Genomic DNA, 21,228 nt, shown 5'->3' with positions numbered 1-21,228 from the left:
CCCCACCCAACATCTAACCTCTCAACTGCATGTGGGCACTCTACCCTCTCCCCATCTTGTCGTCGTATGTTCCCATGAGTAGTACTCTACCGCCACCCACATCTACTCTCCTATATCTTCCCCTCCCTGACCCCACCATGCCCCAGCCTCGTCCTTACCTCCAGCATCAAGATTTCTTCTCCTATCATGCACTGCTGTTCACAGTCTGGCCTCATCAGACAGAGACTTTGGTCTTGCGCTGTGACTCAGCATCTCTGCTTTATGGTGAGCAGCAACTATCCTTTTCATAATATTGCCTTATTCCATTCTGGATTTTCCAATGTTTAAATTGTTCTCAACCACAATGATAGACTGCTACAGTCATACATGTATGCACCACTTGAAAATTATGTACACATGGCAGACAGCAGACTAAATGCACAATGAAAGAGTTAAAGCTGTCTTTGAGATGGATGGCTGGAGAAGAAGAGTGAAGATGTAAGATAAGCTCTTAGTTTCAAACTTTGTAATGTTAGAGATATAGGCACGTGATGTCTGAATGTTTACAATCTTGTCTAACATCAACCAAAAACATAATCGATGTGTTCAAAGTCCCAACAACTATGCATTAATGGCAAACATTTTCCATCACATTTCAATATCAGGAACAGAGTATCAATGTGACAATTGTTTACTCTCCCTCTTTGCTTCCCGTTAAGATTAGGGAAGTATGGTTGTGTGATTTATATAGTTGATCTGTAGTATCTAAGCAGGGTTATCATATTTCAGACCAAATGAGTATTGCAGAATGTGATGGCTTTGGGCCCATTCTCCCAGGTCTCGGGGTTTGTATCTCCACATGTCTTTCAGTAGTAATAGTTGAAACTGTGCAACTGTGGACATAATGAAGAATTTCTCTTTATCTATCTGTTGAAAATGTTTGGCAAGCTCAGTGATGATACTACCCAAGAATTTGCAAGCTGACATGAATAGGTATCAGGTTTGATAAGAAATGAAAATTTCAACTAGTCTGCATTTACAATACTGCATCAATCTGACCAAGTGCCACAACAAATTGTATTGGAAATCAAAAACATTATATTGCCTTACAGAATTTTTTGCTTCAGCTCATAATATCATAAGTTCCCATAAATTTCTCTGTTCAGGATATACATTGTTTCAGAGATGATAGTTCACAGAGTAACTGGCACAAGCTTGCAGAGATAAACAGTTCCTATGTGAATGGCTAGACCGCATAGTCCACCATCTGTCTCCCTTAGATATCAATGACATGTGAATGAACTGATAGCATTTAAAATAGTAAATTGGGTTCTTCATGGGGAGCCTTATACAGTTATGTGAAGCCACCATTAATGTGAACTATTTTTGAGATTGATCCCAAAATCTCTCTCTCATTCCACTCAACACTTTTTCTCATTCATTACATCCCTGCATGACACAACATTCTCAAATGTCCATGTCACTGTGCCACTCAGTCTCTGTCATATTCTGCCAGTAGAGAAAGAAGGAGGCAGGATTGGAGTTTAGCATGCTGTCCATGATGAGATCACCAATGACAGAGCACAAGCTCAGATTAGGGAAATATGAGGAAGGAAATTGGTTGTCACCATGGAAACAGAACCATTCTAACATTTTCTTTAAGCAAGTTGGAGAACTGAAGGAAAACCTAAATTTGAATTATCTGACATGGAACTGACCACTGATTTTCTCTAATGTGGATCACCTGCAGCAACTTGCCCAGTTTCTTTCCTCAAAGAATGTCTCATTTAGCAGTTTGATGAGCAGTTGAGAAGCTGCAATCTTCATTATTTAAGTCTGCTGAATAAGTTTTTGACCGATTTCTAAGTACCAGCTATGTCCTTAAGTATTTCTATCTTCAGGTATTATGATATGATTATTAAATGGCAGCACACATATTTGGATGATTGATAACTAGCAGCATATTTATTGATACCTGCATTCTGTAGCATACAATGACTATCTGATTGTGACTAAATTTTTAAACAATGTGGAAATAATGTCAAATCATAAAAAGCAATACTAACATCTGCCCTTATTGTAGGTCACCTCCAAGAATGAGCTGCTGTTCTTCATAAAAATTTAACTTTTGTGTTAGGAAGTATGTTTGTAATACTGAAATTGTCTTGAAGGCAAATGATTGGCTAACAGCTAACTAACTGACAAGTTACATAAGAGGAACCTAAGGAAATCAACAATATTACACAGACATCTGTATACACAGTGAATGACTGGAAAATAGTTTTTGCATGCTCCTACAACAGTAGCAATTTGGGGTACAATTACTGTAATTTAAAATCATAACCAAAGAAATATTTGGTATCAGGAATATTGGGAAACAAAATAATTTCTCAAGGGCATAAAATAGTAAATCAAAGATCGTGAATCAGATAGGCGATTGGAGGTGTGGGATGATCACAAGGGTTATACATTATTTTACAAATATATATGTCTCTCTTTGTTCATTTGGACCATTCCACATTTTTGATTTTCTTGGCACATAAATGAGGAATAATAGCACCAGTTCTTATTTACTACTGAGTCCTGTGTATTACCACTCTCTTCTTCTTGATATTAAGAACAGGTACCATACAATACCGTCTCAAAACTTTACAACTAATGTAGTTGCAAGATTAAACATGAAGTGAAATAAGAAAGAATTAAGTTTTTTTTTTTTTTTTTTTTTTTTTTTTTTTTTTTTTTTTTTTTTTTTTTTGCTCAGTTCTTTGAAGAATGTATTCACATCTCTTGCATGAATTTCAATGCAAAATAGTGCACCAATGATCAACAATGAAGTACTTACGTTTCTGCAGGAAGCACATCCCAGTTAGTGATGTAGATGGATGGCAGCATTTCTATAGTGATAGCTACAGCACACATACGGCAATATCCATCTGTCAGCCCAGGACCCCCAGAATAGCGCAGCTTCAGCTGACCTTCAAGAACCTACAAATAAAAATATGATGCAATCAACCATGGAGTTTAGTGCAGGTTTAGTGCAGCTATCTACAAAGATTTAGCATTAATGTTGAGAATGGCCTGCAAAAAAAAAAAAAAAAAAAAAAAGCAAAATAATAAAAATGACTGTATGGCAATGATGGGTGGGAGGCTCCATCCAGGGAAGTTCGGATGCTGGGTTGCAAGTCTTATTTCAGGTGATGCCACATTGAGTGATTTGCGTGTCAGTGATGATGAAATGATGATGAGGACAACACAACACACAGTCCACAAGCAGAGAAAATCTCCAACCTGGTCATGAATCGAACCTGGGTCAACTGCATGCTAGGCAAGCTGTTACCACTCAGCTAAGTAGGTGGACAGAAAGCATAATAATTACTTAATGATATAAATCAGACATTAGTTTTACATCAAAAGGAAAATTCAGTCAAAAAACCTACTAAGATGGTGCGCTGAAAAGTGATGCCTCCAAATTTTTTATATGAAAACTCTTAAAGTTTTTTAAATAAAACTAAACATTATTAACATTCTATATCTATATTCTTCATGTCCACAGATTTATTTCTCAATGTAGTCATTCTGGCGACGAATACATTGCTCCAAATGACACTAGTTTGTTTATACTATCACTGCTTGACTTCGTTGAAGGAGCCACAACCTTACCTCTGCCTGCACCACTTGATCATTATGGAAGTGAAGTCCTAGAAGGAGTTTACATAATAATTGGATGGGACCAAGTTGGAACCACATAGAAGACGATCAATGACAGGGAACCCAAGGCAATTGATTGTTACAGATGTCACTGCTCATGTGTGGTCTGGCATTGTCATGCTGAAGGAGAGGGTGTGGACAAACTCTTCAAGTTTGAAACTCGATGACAGCACACCGTTTCTCATGTACCGACATAGTTACATTACATACTACAATTTGGCACCATCTAGTGGCTGAGGGCTGCAAATATGTAGACATGAAGAATAAAATTGTAGAATGTTAATAACATTTATTTATTTGAAAAGCTTTAATGCTTTCCACATAAAAAATTCAGAGGCATTACTTTACAGCAAGCCCTTGTGAAATATGAGAGAGAACTGTTGGCCATACTGAACTTCAGTAGGCAAAATGTATAGTACTGGCAACAGACACATATTTAAGAAAAATGATGAAACTGTCCTAGCTTTCAGAACTATTAGTTTCTTCATCAGGGAGGAGAGAGGGATAGAAGTTGGGAATGATTAAAGAGGAAGGGAGGTCACTCAGACCCCAGGATGTGAGGTATCATCATCCTATAGTGAGGACAAGGGTAAAGAAAGATCTTGATGGGGATATCAGACTAGGTACAACATTAATTTTACAGTTACAGAAAATGAAAAAGCAGCCAGTTTGCAGTAAAAAACATATATGATGTGGACACTACTGGTGTATCACCACAAAATTCTACTCGCAGGGAGTATATTACACCTGTAACTAAAGGTGCTGCCAAAGAAAAATCTAAACCCATTACCTTAAGATGTAATATAAAATATTAATAGTGATAAATAACTGAAAAAACCACAGAAGAAATTAGTCTACAGACAGCATGAATTATAATGATAAATTGAATGAGGATGCTCAACGTCTACCTTGTTAGCATTCTTGCTAAACTGGTTGCGCAATGAATATGTAAAACTTAAAATATGAATACATAAAACTTAAAACAGCACAAAATACAAAATCAGATAAAACTTTAAAATGTCCAGAGCCTTTAAGTATATTGCCTGCAAATCCCCTTTGTGAGGTTACCATTACAGTTCAGTTTCAAGTCAAATATTAGGCCACAAACTTACATGAAATTTAAAAACAGACTGCTACCCTTCATTTGCATTCCAAGTAAACTAATGACAGGTGAAAATTGTTAAAACTGACAAACATGCATTTATTTGTAGAAAATATTTAGCCATTTTCTTGAACTCACATCTCTTTGTGAGCATAAATAAAAAAGGCATCCCTACATAAGAAGTACTCATTTCCATGAACATTACTGTTTCAATGGCAATCATAGAGAGACAAACTTAAACTTTATTGAGAGGCAACATTCTTGACAGAAAGGATCATATGAACACAGACAGATGACTAATGATGAAACCCCAATGGTGTAGCTATCCAAGAATATTGGCTCTAAGTTGTGTTGTACAACATAGGATTCAGATTAAGCAATCGTGGTATGGTCATAATTCATTGTTTACGATAATGCAACATCTTTATTTTTGCGTATATGTGATACACATTTTGGACTGCTTTCAGTTGTGATATTGCACGTGGCTTGATGGTAGTTTCATTGTTGTGTGGGGCTGATCAGCAAGCTACTGACATAGAAGCAAAAGCAGCATTACAAGTGCACTTGTAGAAGTTTGTATTTATGCTGTTGGTTGGCACCTGATTTGACATACTGCCTCTGAAGAAACTTTTTTTTTAACTGCCTCTGATGAAACTTTTTTTTTAACTATGAAGGTGAAGGATGTAGTGCCAATCACCTTGCCGCAGTAGTAACACCAATTCCTGTCAGATCACCGAGGTTAAGCGGTGTTGGGCTGGGCTAGCACTTCAAAGGGTGAACATCTGGTCTGCCGAGCGCCGTTGACTACTAGGGTGCACTCGACCCTTGTGAGGCAAACTAAGGAGCTATTTGACTGAGAAGTAGCAGCTCTTGTCTTGATATACAGCTGGGAGAACAGTGTGCTGACCACATGCCCCTCCATATCCGGATCCAGTGATGCCTGTGGCCTGAGGATGACACAGTGGCCGATTGGTACTGTTGGGTCTTCACTGCCTGTTTAGTTTTTAGATTTAGAAGGATATAATAAATTTGGATTGCTACAGCTGTTTGTTTAATTTCAAGGCATGGAAAATCTAGGTGAGAATAATGACACTATCTCAAAATCTATGTTATACAGTGAATGTTTGTTTAATTTCTTTGTTTCAGTATAAGGTACTCAGTTGAGGACACAAGTCTCCAAATCTTCTGTTCCTCCTGAAACACAGTAATTTCAGCTCCATGCTAAATGATCACCAGAAAAACACACAAAATTATGGGAATGAGCACGTGACTTTTACACAGTCTGATTTCTCTGGAGGAGTAGCCTGTTGAGATCTGAGTGTTCCTTTCAACTAGTGATCCATTCAAATGACTGGGACATTTTTGGTTTTGAAAAATTAATCTACTTTCACTTAAATAAAAATTCTGGAAAATACAGTCAGCTCAGTAGAGTGCCAAGTACCTAAATAATCCTAATGCAACTGAAGAGTGACAAATAACCTTGAGGTTGCCTGCTACTGAATGGCTCATTTCAGTAGCCAACTGCCCTATAGAACACCTTCTAACATCACATAACACTGAAACTGAAACATGCTTCCTGTTAAAAAGGACTAACATAGTTCCCCAATCTCCAAATCATGCAACCCAGCTTCATTAAACATGAACTCTGTCACATATGAACAATTTCCTGGGGGGGGGGGGGGGGGGGGGGGCATGCTTTCTAGAATGACATGATGGACATATGGAGCTTATCAAATGGGGCACGCACAGCAAGCAGAGCTATCCTGGGAACACATTAAATATGATACCTGTGGTCTCCATCATACACTTCATCCCAAGTAATGAAAAGCTGTCAGTAAATGTCCATAACTGAGTACTGATCGTCTTACATGCTAATCACAAAATTTCATAAGTATGTTGAGGCAGTATATTAAAGCAGACAGAGCAAAGCTAAGCCTTCAGCACGATGATAGCTGTGTGTCATGATGAAGAAAGATCAGGTTTCAATATCCCATCTACAACAAGACCATTTAAGACAGATCACATAGAAAAGCAGTCACGCTTTTTTGCAAGGAGCTATTCCAGTATTCACCTTCATCGATTTAGGAAAACCACGATACATCAAAATCAGGATGGTCAGATAAAGGTTTGAACCTTGTTCTTTTGAAATGTGGATTCCTTAACCATACTCCTTAACCACTGAGCTGCTTTGCTTGGTTGGCACAAATCAAAGCTTCAGTCTTTGGTGGGATGTGATACCAAGAAATGGATCCATAGCCTGCAGTTGGTTATTCAAGTTAAAGGAATGTAATGAGTGCACAGAAGAACAGTTCATAAGTCATGCATTTTTAGCAGCACCTTATTTAAGGCATAACAGATAGTGACAGTCTCCAATCAGAAAGAAAAAAAAATCAAAGAATCTTGGGGCATTTCACATGAGAGATTTTTGGATTTTCAATTCAAATATGAAGTCAAAAAGAGCACACAGATGTATTTATTCAATTCTCTAACCTTTCACCAATCCTGCAAATTTTCACATCTGGTGCAGGCTCTTACAGATATTTCTCTCTCTCTCTCTTTGATGGATTTTCGATTTCTAATTTTTTATCACACTATTTGCAGAACTTCATGCTTTTTGCTACATGGCTGTTTAGATGGTATTTTCACATTCTGCTTCCAGCAATGGATGAAATTCTCAAATATCTGTCCTTTACATTGCTATTTCTGCCACTCTGTCATTGTAAGGTTTTGCAGCTACAGTCCCGCATATCGAATCTTCCTTTTCATCTCAATTGTAGCTCTACTCCTTTGCATTATTTCTGAAAGAGCTGCTATTTTTGTTTCTTCTAAACACATTCAGTTATTATTTTTAATTAGTGTTCTATGATTGTGTAAAAATGTTATAAATATCAAAGTGTATTATCAAAACAGCAAAAAAAGATGTCTTATCCAAACAAAAAATTCAGAATTCCAGGAACAAGACACGTACAATTTGGTACTTTATTAGACATGGAAAAAAAAAAAAAAAAGAACTCAGCGAGACAAATGATAGTGAATTCACAGATGGCAGTTCCATAAAGGCAGATGACACAAAATTAAAATCATTGGCTACCAAATTAAATGAATTTCCTACTGCAGCTAAAAAAAAAAAACAGGTAGCATGTCCAGTAAACTTACTTAGATAGGTAGTGCATACTCCCCCAACAGACATCAGTTCTCACCTCTCACCTGATACAGAGACAACAAAAATCAATGGGTAGCTGAAAAGTAATAACTCTCCTGGCTTTCAGCCACAGTATCAAAATCTTCTGCTGACTTGGGTTTGCCACCCTTGATTCACCTTTATAGTCAGTCAATGAGTCATGGAGTATTTTGTGAAAGACTGAAGTATGGAGCAGTAACACCATCATACAAAAGTGGAGTTAAGCAACTTATCTCTCGTTATAGACTGATCTCACTCCTTCCTTTGTTCTCAAAATAGTTTTTTGATACAGTAGCTTACAACAGGATACTGATCCAATTTTCTGAGAATAAGTTTTTAATAACAGCTGTGGGTAGGTTTTATCGCAACTTCTCTACTGATAATGCAATAATGATATCAAAAATTCATTTCTAGTAAAACTACACAGGAAAATTTACCCTGCTGGCTTTTCTTGCAATCTCACCAACACACTCTCTGTAGATCATAAAATTCTACTAGGGAAACTAAACACCATGTGTGGATGTAGTCAAATCTTAACAACAGAAAACAGAGGGTCACATTGGCAAATAAAATGACAAGAGTAAGAGTAAATTCATGTGGGGAAACATTAAATATTGTCATCATTTAAAACTTCCAGGGTAATAGGATGTGGTCGATGTATAAAACTTTCATCTAACATTTCCCCTCTGACAGAGATGAAATGATGAACTGCAACCTGGACTCTAGGGAGCACTGAATATACGAGAAGTGTAAGGGGCACCATAGCCCATCACGTGATATTGGTTATGAGATTATCTCTGGTAGTGCCAACATTCTTGGCTGAAAATAATCGATCATGATTCATATCATTTCACTGACAAATAAAAAGAAAGGCACATGGGCTAAGGGGTATTCATTTTAGTTTTGATGTTTTGTCATTATTCATCATGAAGCCAGTGAAGAAAGCTATCTCATGTACAGAGTATATTTTTCCAGCCAATATTTTGGAGTTATTCAGATACTGCCTCATGATGACCTATTTTCAGTAACAAGTCCACCTGCTTAGCTGGGTGGTAACATGCTCGCCTACCACGCAAGCAGGTCCGGGTTCGACTCCAGGCTGGGTTGGACGTTTTCTCCACTTAGGGACTGGGTGTTATGTTGTCCTCATCATTTCATCCTCATCACTGGTGCGCAAGTCACCCAATGGGGTTTTAACTGAAATAAGACTTTCACTTGGCGGCTGAACTTCCCCAGATGGGGCCTCCCAGCCAATGATGCCATGCACTCATTTCATTTTCAATAACATTTGTGAACACATTGGTGGTGTGACTATGGCAAGTCCTCTTAGTCAAGCTGCAGCCAATTTGTTTATAGAGAAATTTAACAAAAGGCACTGCAGCGTGCAAGAGAAAGACCAGCCCATTGGTACTGCTAAGTCAATGATACTTTCAAAGTATGGACTCATGATGCAGAGGAATTGGATGCCTCGCTGAAATATCTCAACAATATCAATCCAAAAACACAATTTACTACACAGATGGAGAATAATGGCCAAATGAATTTCTTGTATGTATCTGTTATCAAGCAAGGGATGGGACATTTGACCATAGGGTACACAGAAAAGCTATGCATGCTGACTGTTAACTTGCACAAAGATCCTAACCAACACCCCATACAAAATGAGGTGTAATTAAAACCTTGGTGGGCAGGGCAAACAAAATTTATGAACTGACTTATTTAAAAGATGAGCTTGAACATCTACCATGAACTTCAAAAAGAATGGTTATTCCAATAACTTTGGCCATGGGAGAGAATCAGGATTGACAAGGAACAACACCCACTCAAAGGGAAAGTTTCCTTCTGTTCATCAGTGTGATTACAGGTCAAATTGGGAAAGTGTTAAGCAAGTATGGTGTGGAAACGACCTTGAGACCCACCAGGAAAGTAAAAGAATGTTTAAGATCAGCAAAAGCTATAGGACATCCTTTAGTTACACCGTGTGTACCCGAAATTCCTTGTAGTTGTGGCTGAGTTTGCGTAGGTACCATAAAAAGAAATTTTAACATCCTTCTGGTTGAACACAAGAGGAATTACCCCCTGGGAGACACAGATAAAATGGTCATACCAGAACCTCTTTACCAAGAGGGTGATCATGAAATAAAATACACTGACAAGAATGTCATATCAAAAATTTCGCACTACTATGCTCATATGTATAGAGAGGCTATTGAGATTTACAAACACAGAAATAACTTGCACAGAAAAGAGGAAGGTATTAAATCAAATCAAATCTGGATGCTAACATTGCAATATACGAAAGATGATCCATTACTTTCAGCCAAGAATGTTGGCACTATCAGAGATAATTTCATAGCCAACGTAATGAGATGAACTGTGATGCCCCCTACATACCCATATATTCAGCGCTCCCTCGAGTTCTGGTTGCAGTTACCTCTGAATATGCCTCCTGCAGTCAAAGAGGAAACATTAGAAGAAAGTTTTATATGTCAACCATGGCCTACTGGCCCGGAAGTTTTAAGTGATGTCAGTACTAGCCATGAAAGCTCACATTGTATGATAAAATATTGTGTCACAAACACACATCCCATCAATCTCATTTTTTACCATCCACAAGTCACCCATCGCCTTTCCAGATCACATCTGGAATTGTAAACCCTGACCTTGGTCAGACAGTTGATCACTGATCAGACAATCAAACAAACATGAGTCTTCTATTGAAAGAATCCTCCTGTTTGGAAAGTCACAACAAGATTATCCATGTGAAGACACCATTCAGATATGGTGCGGTGTCACATAGAGGACAAAGGCAAGTCAGAGTACCTAGTGATTCACTGAATGAACAAACAAACATGCAACATATCCCACATAAGAAGGTGCTAAAATTTAACAATCCAGGAAGATTTTCGTATTCTGCAACAATAAATATCAATTCTTTAATGAAAGTTGGTAAATTGAAACATTTAACAGATATCTTAGATCAAGAGAACATAGTTATCACAGCAGCTCTTCAAGAATTACACAATACTGACCTGGACCTGATCGAATTAAAAGGATATCGACTTTATAAGCGACCACCAGGAGAAAGGGTAATAGAAAATGTTACCCAATTCAGTGTGGGTTTCTTGGTACATAATAGAATATTGGATTCCATTGAGGATTTTTAATCCAATTCCTCAAAAAAGGCATTGTTAACAATTAAGGTGGAAAACAAAAGATACACACTGATAAATATTCATGCTCCAACTAATGTTAAAAATAGAACTGACAAGAATGAAACAGAAAAATTCTGGTATGATCAACTAGTAAGGACCATACTGGATACTAACATTAAAATTCTGCTTGGAGACTGTAATGCATAGATAGGACGAGAGAAGAAATTTCGAGGTGTCATGGGGCAATGGCCAGTGCATCAACTTACAAACAAGGGCGGCGAACAGGTAATTGAATTTTGTACTACAAATGGGTTGGTTTGAAGGCAAGGTATAAGAGAAGACCACATAAGTTAATGACATGGAAATGCCGTAACGTCCACCTAGGAGAGTTCCAGATAGATCAAGTGGCCATGGATCAGAAATTCCATAAGGAAATCTATAATGTGAAAGTGCTGTGTGGCGTTGAAGTTGATTCAGACCACTACATTTTAAAAATGAAAATCAAACTGACACCTAAAAGACATAGCAAACCTCAAAAGTTAGAAACAATGAGTACATATGACCCTAGTTACATTATTAATAATCAGATATATTATGAGAGATCAAGAATACCTTTAAGTGACAATCTAGAAGCCACTGTGAATCAATTAAAACCTTGGCTGAAGAAGTAGCTCCTGTACGGAAACACAAGAAACATGCTTGGTGGAATGAGGAATGCGATGTAGCAATTCAACATAGACATAAGGCCTGGTTAAATGACTAACAAAAGAGAACTGAAAGCTCCTGGGAGGAATTAACAAATGTTAGATGATCAACTACTAAAGAAATTAGAAGGGTCAAAAGGCAATTTCATAAGGACTCGCTAAAATCTATCGAGGATGTTTTCCATCACCACAAGACAAGAGAGTACTATCAGACATTCAAACAGTACCGGTCAAAATACACTCCACCCACTCTTATGATGAAGGATACAAACAGAAATGTATATTGGCTAAATATTTCAAAAAGTTACTAAATAGTACGGAACGTGTACATCATTTGGAATTTGACCCCTATCCAAGAAACAAAACACATTTAGAAAGAGTTATACCACTACAGCCAGATGAAGTACGGGCAGCGATTAACTCACTTTGGAATTATAAAGCAGCAGGTGAGAACCAACTAGCAGCAGAACTTTGGTGATATGGAAATGTACACATTATTCTGAACTTACACAAACACCTTACTGAGATTTGGAATACTGAGAAGTTATCAGAGGAATGGAATTTTGCAGTAATCCATCCACTTCACAACAAAGGAGATACCGTACTTACTTGAATCTAAGCCGCATTTTTTTCTGGTTTTTGTAATCCAAAAAACCACCTGCGGCTTAGAATCGAGTGCACAGTAAGCGAAGTTCTGAACAATGCAGGTAAGTGCTGCCACAACTAACTACTGCCGTCGAATATATGTAGTGCTACACAGGCATGCTTTGCAGGCACAGAGATGAATACTGGTGCCAAACCTCTGAATCTGTATATAAATTTTAAAAAAAGGTGGAAGACGAGCTTCTTTTCTCCGACCCGAGTTTCGACCACTGCATTTTCACACATTTTCCAACGAAGTAAATACAAATTCCGTATTGTTCATCTTCAAATGTAGCAGCATTTCAAAGTACTACCAAAATCCAACTGGAGAGACTGTTTGGGATGTTTCTCAATATGGCCAACTCTACGTTCTAAATTTTTTCCTAATTGTGAGAAGAGAAGGTTGCTAATAGGAACTTTTATGAATTGTGAATCACATGTAGTATTCTCTTCGCCATAAGAATAATACGAATATAAACATTTTGCCATGTATTGTTTCGTGTCTGCTGCTATTTCATTTAAAACGTGTCTGCCTAATAAACTACGAAACTAGAGTGAGACAACAGCAAACGTGGAAGAATATACATACCATGTCATGTTTATATTCGTATTATTCTTATGCCTAATAGTGATACAGTCAGATATGAAGCACGGCAATTGAATAGATTTTTAAATCTAAGATGACTAATTTCTGTGCAGAATTTAAGGTACTAAAGAGGCATCTGCAAAGATTTTCAAATGGAGAAAATTTTTCGCTAAACTATTGTTCAGAATATCTATCATACGCCGTCTATTATTTGGTTCTTGTTTATCATTATCAAAGTAGGCAGCAGTGTAAGTAACAACAAATAGCAGTCTCCTGCCATTGTTTCGCTAATGAGATGATGCCTCTCTCTCTCTCTCTCTCTCTCTCTCTCTCTCTCTCTCTCTCCCTCCCTCCCTCTCTCTCCTTTTTTTTTTTAAAAAAATTGTAAGCTGCGGTAGCGTGCACAAAGGCAAGCCGTAAACACTCATTATCAGAATGCGACAAACAATGCATGACAGAGTACATTAATGCATTTTCAGATTAGAGTGATGTAAACACCTATAACAAAGAGAACGGCACTTATCAGATCCAAGAAAAATAAGCAATCAATTCAAACCAGACGAAGCACGTGAAAAAGGAAGGGTATCGTTATAAATACAGATGGAGTACCTGAAGCATAGCAATGGCTGCCTGGTAAAGCTTAACTGCTAAGTTTACGACTCGAACCAAGCTATTGTAGCTGTATTGTCATTCATTTGACCTAAATTGTGTCTCATATTACAATGGACCAACTTTGTTTCGATTTGGAGGTGCTGCCTACAACTTTTCTCTCCCCTTGAATTTCGAATCTCTAATTTCAGGTGCGGCTTAGGTTCGATAAATTTTTTTTCCCTTGATTTCAAGTCTCATTTTTTAGGTGTGGCCTAGATTCAAGTAAATAGGGTAGATCGGATTCAAATAATTATAGGGGTCTATCCCTGCTGGATATTACTTATAAAATTTTTCCAAGTTTCTGTATTTCAGAATTCATGAACAGCTTGATGGTGAACTAGGCGAATATCAAGGAGGCTTTTGTCCAGGATGAAGCTGTCCTGAACAAATTATTAGTCTCAAATGGATAATGAAACATCAAAGAGTCAGGAACAAGAAGCTAGTGATTACCTTCGTTAATTTTTAAAAAAACCTATGATTGTATCCATCATGAATCTCTAATGTCAATTCTTAAAGAATTTGGTTTACATTAGAAACTTGTCAACCTCATTGCAGTCACCCTTCAAAATACCAAAGCTAGAGTAAGGTCCAGAAATGAAGACTTTAAACATTTTGAGATTCATACTGGCCTTCAACAAGGCAAAGGATTGTCTCCATTATTGTTCAGTTCTGTGCTGGAGAAAATCATGCATGAATGGAACAAGATATGCCCACCATCTGTTAAGACTGGAAGAAAGATGCGACTTAACTGCCTTGCATTTGCAGATAACTTCCCACTGTTAGCAACCAATATTGATGAAGCAGAGGTTCAAATAGAACAACTAGAAGGATTAGAGGCAAAGGTTGGATATTTCATTTGAGAAAACATAAATGAAGGCCAGCTTCCCAGTTGACACATCCCATATCATACTCGATAATGATCGAAAAATTAAAGTAGTAAAAAAGTTTAAATATCTTGGTGGGATTATTACCTGGAATGCTAATGAAAGAGCATCAATAGAGAGTAGAACATTGAAACTACAGCGAGCGCCGAGAACCACACGGCCCACCTACAAAAAAAATCTCTTTCAATAAATGCTAAATTTCGACATTACTCCACTGTCGTAAAACCGGAGGCAACATATGCAAGTGAAACACTATTCAAACTAAACACTCAAGTGACAACTGACAAATTGCAGAAAGTTGATAGAAGAATACTCTGAACAATTATCAGTAAAAAAAAAAAACTGAGTTAATGGGCAGTGGAGACTTTTGCCCAATTCAGTAGTGTCTAAAGAAAGTGAATCCATTATTGATACAATGCAGAAAAGAAGGATTGCATTTTTCGGCCACATATCTTGCCTACCAAATACTAGAATCCTGAAGCACCTTTCTGACTACTTCTGGAACAGTAAAATCAAAAACATCTGGTTTAAAGTAATACAAAGTGATCTGGATAAATTGAACATCACCACACACCAAATTCAACACACACAAGAGAAACTGCTTCTGAAGAAAAAATACACACAGCTGACATTCAGAGCATCAGAATGAGCAGCCAGATCACAGCTAATGAAGAAATTTTGGAAAACAAAGAAATTGTTGACTACTAAGACCTAAACATAATCATTGTAGGCTCTGTTGTATTACGTTTGATTTTAGTGCTCCAGTGTGGGCGTAAACTATGTAAATAAATAATTGTGTGCCAAAAGATTTGGTGCTCGGCCCACTCCAGATCTTTACCTACGGAAATGATTCATTTGCGACTTTGGAGGACTCTTCAACACTATACCGAGTGCTGATGACACAAATATATTGATAAAATGCCCAAATACATCACATAAGAAACAAACAGGAGAATAATGATGGCTCACAAATGCTTCACATTTTAAACCCTAACCCTCAATTTTGTAAAAACTCCTATTATGCAATACCAAACAAACAAAAAATGACTTACAGATACTGGAAGTAGAGTTAAAAGGACATACACTGGATGAGACTCCATGCGCAAAGTTCTTGGGTATCCAGTCAAATAATAAACTGAGATGCCAACTGCATGTGGATAAGTCAAACAAAAAGCTCAGTTTTGTCTCCTTTGCACTCACTGTGTTGACCTGCAGAGAATATAGTCAGCATATGTTGCATACTTTCACTCAATTCTGTCCTATGGAATAATCTTCTGGGGCACTGTAGCTATCATGAGAAAGAATTTACTGTAAGGACATAAGAAAAATCTGTGTAAACTGCAGTGAACATCATACAGAATCCTTTTCAGGGATGTATGGATTCTTACACATGCTCCCTTATGGTGTTTATAGTTAATAACAAGAAAGAATTTAGGAACAACTCAGCAATTTACAAGCACAATATCAAAAGTAAAAATAATTTCCATACAGGTTGTGCATCCAGTTCTAGGGTTCAGAATGCTGTTTTATATTCTTGTGCAATAGCCCATAAACGGGTTGCAAGAAGATCTCAGACAAGAAATTTAAAATTCTCAATATTTACACACAAAGTAAAAAGAGGACCCTAATTAGAAATTCCATCTATAATACATCCGAATACTTTGACTTAAGGGCGTAAATTCTGCCTAAATCTAATATTTGAATGGGATAAATCCTGATTTTGCTAATAATCAGACAGCTAATAGCAGTCTATGTAAAGTTAAAATGTTTTGTAAGTAGTAGTGACTAATAATGGCAACTGAGAAGGGAGAGCATTGGCTTCTTTCAAAATAATTATTTTTGCTCCTAGCATACATGAATGAAGTAATCTATGTAATTACCTTAATAATGTTTAAGTAGTGACAGTTATGGAACTTTCTGGCAGATTAAAACTGTGTGCTGGACCAGGACTTGAGTTCAAGTAGCAGTCCAGAACACAGTTTTAATTAAACTGCCAGAAAGCTTCATATCAGCACACACCCCACTGCAAAGTGAAAATTTCATTCTGGATTGATAGTTATGATTTGTTTTTAGTATATTTTGCAAAAGCCAATGGCCTTGTTGCAGTGGAAACACTGGTTCCTGTCAGATCACCAGAGTTTAAGTGCTGTCGGGCTTGGCTAGCACTAGGATGGGTCACCGTCCAGGTCTGCCAAGTGCTGTTGACAAGTGGGATGCAATGAGCCCTAGTGAGGCCAACTGAGGAGCTATTGGATTGACAAAGTAGCAGTCCTCGTCACAAAAGCTGACAACTGGGAGTTCAGTTGCTGACTACCTGCCCCTCCATATACCCAACCAGTGACTTCTGAGGGGTGAGGACGACACAGCGGCCAGTCGGTACCGCTGGGCTTTCAAGGCCTGTTCGGACAGTGTTTGCTTGTTTTTGTGTTTGTATACTTTGCAGAGGTAGCCATCAGTGTTCACTTCTGCCTGTTAATGTACGACTTGACTCATTCCTCACCCTTAATGTATAGGATTGACAGAAAATGGTGTGTGAATGAATGCATGAACTCACCTTGGGAGTGGTTGGGGAGGACATCTTAAGAGTGTTGAACCTGGATGAGCTCGCACTACTGCCAGAATTGCTGCTTGCAGCTGACCTGGAAGGAAGTTACATTGTAAAGGAAATTAATGAAGAGAATATATATTTTACATACATAAAAGGCAATGTCGTGACTGACAGACTGAAACCGCTAAGGATACAAACTTGAAATCTGGAAAGGGTGTTGATTTATACTATAGGTGTCATTTAAGAAGGGAGTTCTCAAAATTTCCCTCCTAAGTAGGTGAAACAGAGGATGAAAGAGATTTCAAAAATACCGTATTTATTCGAATCTAAGCCGCACTTTTTTTCTGGTTTTTGTAATCCAAAAAACCGGCTGCGGTTTAGAATTGAGTGCAAAGTAAGCGGAAGTTCTGAAAAATGTAGGTAGGTGCCGCCACGACTAACTTCTGCCGTCGAATATATGTAGTGTTACACAGACATGCTTTCCAGGCACACAGACAAATACTGGCACCAAAACCCCTGCGTCAGAAAAAAAAAGGGGGGGGGGGGTGGGTGGAAGATGAGCTATTTACTCCGCCCCGAGTTTCGACCACTGCATTTTCATACATTATCCAACGAAGTAAATACACTGTTCGGGATGTTTGTCAATATGGCCAACTCTATGTTCTGAATTTTTTCATGATTGTGAGACGAGAAGGTTGCTAATAGGAACTTTTATGAATTGTGAATCACATGCAGTATTCTCTTTGCCATAAGAATAATACGAATATAAACATTTTGCCTTGTATTCTTTCGTGTTTGCTGCTATCTCATTTCAATCCCGGCTGCCTAATAAACTACGAAACTAGAGTGAGACAACAGCAAACGCGGAAGAATATACATATCATGTCATGTTTATATTCGTATTATTCTTATGCCTAATAGTCATACAGTCAAAAATGAAGCACGGCAACTGACTAAATCTAAGATGAATTTAATTTCTGTGCACAATGTAACGTACTTAAGAGGCGTCTGCAAAGTTTTTCAAACTTAGAAAAATTTTCGCTAAACTCTCGTTCACAGCATCTTCTATCATACGCAGTCTATTATTTGGTTCTTGTTGATCATTATCAAAGAAAGCAGCAGTGTAAGTAACAACAAATGGCAGTCTCTTTCCATTGTTTCGCTAGTGAGACAATACCTCTTTTTTTTATTGTACGCGGCGGTAGCGCGCACAAAAGCTAGCCATGCCATGAGCGGCGACAGGTCGTTAACACTCATTATTAGAATGCGACAAACAATGTGTGACACAGTACAGTAATGCATTTTCAACTTAGAGTGACGTAAACACCTACAACAAAGAGAACGGCACTTATCAGATCAAAGAAAAATAAGCAATCAATTCAAACCAGACGAAGCACGTGAAAAAGGAAGGGTACCCATATAAATACGGACAGACTGCCTGATGCATAGCAGTGGCTACCTGGTAAAGCTTAACTGCTAAGCTTACGACTCTAACCAAACTACTGTAGATGTATCGTTATTCATTCAACCTAACTTATGTCTCATATTACAATGGACCAACTTTGTTGATTTGGAGGTGCGGCTTAAAACTTTACTCTCCCCTTGAATTTCAAGTCTCAAATATCAGGTGCGGCTTAGATTGGGGAAAATATTTTTTCCTTGATTTCGAGTCTCATTTTTCAGGTGCGGCTTATATTCAAGTGCGGCTTAGATTCGAATAAATACGGTATGTTGCTATTAAAGCAATTCTGAAGCTAAAATGCGAAAATAGGTATTTGGTTTCTTGGTCAAAAATAAATAAATACATCTTTCAGCATTTTTGGGAGTAAAATAGTATGTGAAAGGCTGTTTCTCAGAAGTAACAAAATGTATGTTTCATTTTTTTTGGATGTTCAACACTCTGAGCGGGAGGGGGAATATGGGATGAAAGTTTTTAAGTAAATATTGTAATGAAAATAATCTATTATTGGAAACATTATGTAAGTGGATAGCTAAAAAACCATCTACTCGCTAAGCAACAGCAGGATAACACACATATAACATGTATTATGTATGCAAGCTTTCAGAGTAAGTGGCTTCTTCTTCTGGAAGGAGGGTTGAAGGGGAAGGAAGAGGTGTGGAAGAAAAGAACTGGTGAGGTACCGAGAAAAAATGGGAGAGTTCGGAAAAATCACCCAGAACCCATGGTCAGCGGAGACTTACCAGATAAGATGAAAAGGAAAGACTGATTGTTGTGGACTGCACTGGACAAGATTTGAAAGCGTGAGAGCTTAAAAGTGGAAGACAAGTAATATGGAAGACAGAGATTACTGCTAAAACATTATGCATGAGTTAATAAAAGTGAAAGGCTAAGTGCATTGTACTTGTTACAGGAAGGAGCGAGATGGTGAAAAATAGACAGGTCAGAAAATGAAAGATGTAGAAAACTAAAATGGAGTAAGAAAGGAATAGTTACTGTGGGGAAATGCTGAGACCAAAGAATTAATGTAAATTAAGGCTAGGCAGGTGGCAAGAACCAAGGACACGTTGTAGGGCCAGTCCCCATCTGCAGAGTACTGAGAAACTGGTTTCGGGGTGAAAAATCCAGATGGTGAAACAGGCACCAAAGCCATGACAGTCATGTTGTATGACATGCTCTTCAACAGGATATTATGTCTAGCCATTATACACCATCTGCCTATGTCCATTCACCCTAACTGAGAACTTGATGGCAGTAATACCAATGTAAAAAGCCAAAGAGTGTTTACATAATAGCTGGTATATGACCTGCCATTCCACAGGTGGCCCTCCCTTTGACAGTATGTGTTTTCTCAATTGCATGGCTGGTATAGGTGGTGGTAGGAGGGTTCATAGGGCACAGGGTAGGGACATGGGTGCAGAAGGAGCATAAGGTCTGACAAGGATTCTGTGGAGATTGAGGGGCAATGAAAAGTTATTCTAGGAGTGGTGGGCAAAATCTCAGACACAATGGACCTCATTTTAAGGCATGATTTTAGGAAGTCATGGCCTTATCAAAGTAGATGAATAATACATTCAAGACCAGGAAAATAAGGAGTGACAAATGGTGTACTCCTAAGTTGTTTTTTGGAGGGATTGGCATTACCAGGATTGAATGTGGTGGCCCAGAATATCTGCTCCTGAACTAGGCTGGTGGGGTGATTACATCCAGTGAAGTTTGAGGTAAGAATGGTGGTGTGTTGCTGTAAAGCGTCTGCATCTGAATAAATAAATTTGCCTCGAATACCAAGGCTATATGGGAAGGAACGTTTGACAAGGAAAGGATGGCAACTGTCGAAATGTAAATACTGTTGTTTGTAGGTATAATGTGCGTAGCTAGCCTTCAGTGAGTATGAGATAAACATCAAGGAAAACAGCATGGGATTTGTAATAGGGATATGTGAAATGTAATTGGGAGAATGCATTTAGAGAGTCCAGGAATTTTAACAGGTCAGCTTCACCATGACTCCATATGGCAAATATGTCATCAATGTATGTAAACCAAACCATGGGCCAAAGACTTATGGATCCCAGGAAAACCCACTCCAAGTGACCCATGAAAACGTTAGCATACAAAGGAGCCATTATGGTTCCCATGGCCATACCCCTGACCTGTGTGTATGTTTGCCAACAACTGCTTCACCTTTTATGTGTGTGTTGTTCTGCTGCTGCTGCTGCTGCTGCTGCTGCTTGGTGAGTAGATTTCTTTAAACACTGTGTTCAATTACATTATGTTTATTTTTTTTAATATTTTGTTACATTATAATATTTTTAAAGCTAGAACTATGACAAATGATATTTGACTTCTCAATCAGATGTAAAGAAATGTGTATTAGCAGATGACTGTTTCTATAGAAATATCACAAGAACTCAACAGGCACAATGAACTAAAACTTTGTACTTCAGCTACTAGAAACGATTTTTAGTCAGAAGTACATTTGGAAAATACAATGGCCTTAATTGCGTGAACCTTTAGATGATGATTCAGTTTGTGAACAACATCTGTACCAATTTGATAAAAGAACAACAAAAAATAAAAAAAAATCTGTGCAGCCCACAGAGCGTATGCAAGTTAAGCAGCGAGCGGCAAG

At 37.9% G+C, this 21,228-nt stretch overlaps 1 protein-coding gene across 2 annotated transcripts in view; it reads right to left on the bottom strand.

The window, feature by feature from the left end:
* Positions 1-21,228, bottom strand: part of LOC126334642 (protein brunelleschi) — a 249,443-nt gene that overhangs the window by 36,630 nt on the left and 191,585 nt on the right. For both annotated transcript variants that reach the window (XM_049997084.1, XM_049997085.1), the window contains exons 18-19: positions 17,147-17,231; positions 2,822-2,964 (exon numbers count right to left, since the gene is read on the bottom strand). In XM_049997084.1, the coding sequence (XP_049853041.1) occupies positions 2,822-2,964; positions 17,147-17,231 (228 nt within the window). The remainder of the gene's footprint in view (positions 1-2,821; positions 2,965-17,146; positions 17,232-21,228) is intronic.

This window comes from Schistocerca gregaria, chromosome 2, assembly GCF_023897955.1.
Source record: "Schistocerca gregaria isolate iqSchGreg1 chromosome 2, iqSchGreg1.2, whole genome shotgun sequence".
NCBI lineage: Eukaryota > Metazoa > Arthropoda > Insecta > Orthoptera > Acrididae > Schistocerca > Schistocerca gregaria.
The sequence above is the reverse complement of the archived record's forward strand: the minus strand, read 5'-3'. Positions and strand labels throughout refer to the sequence as shown.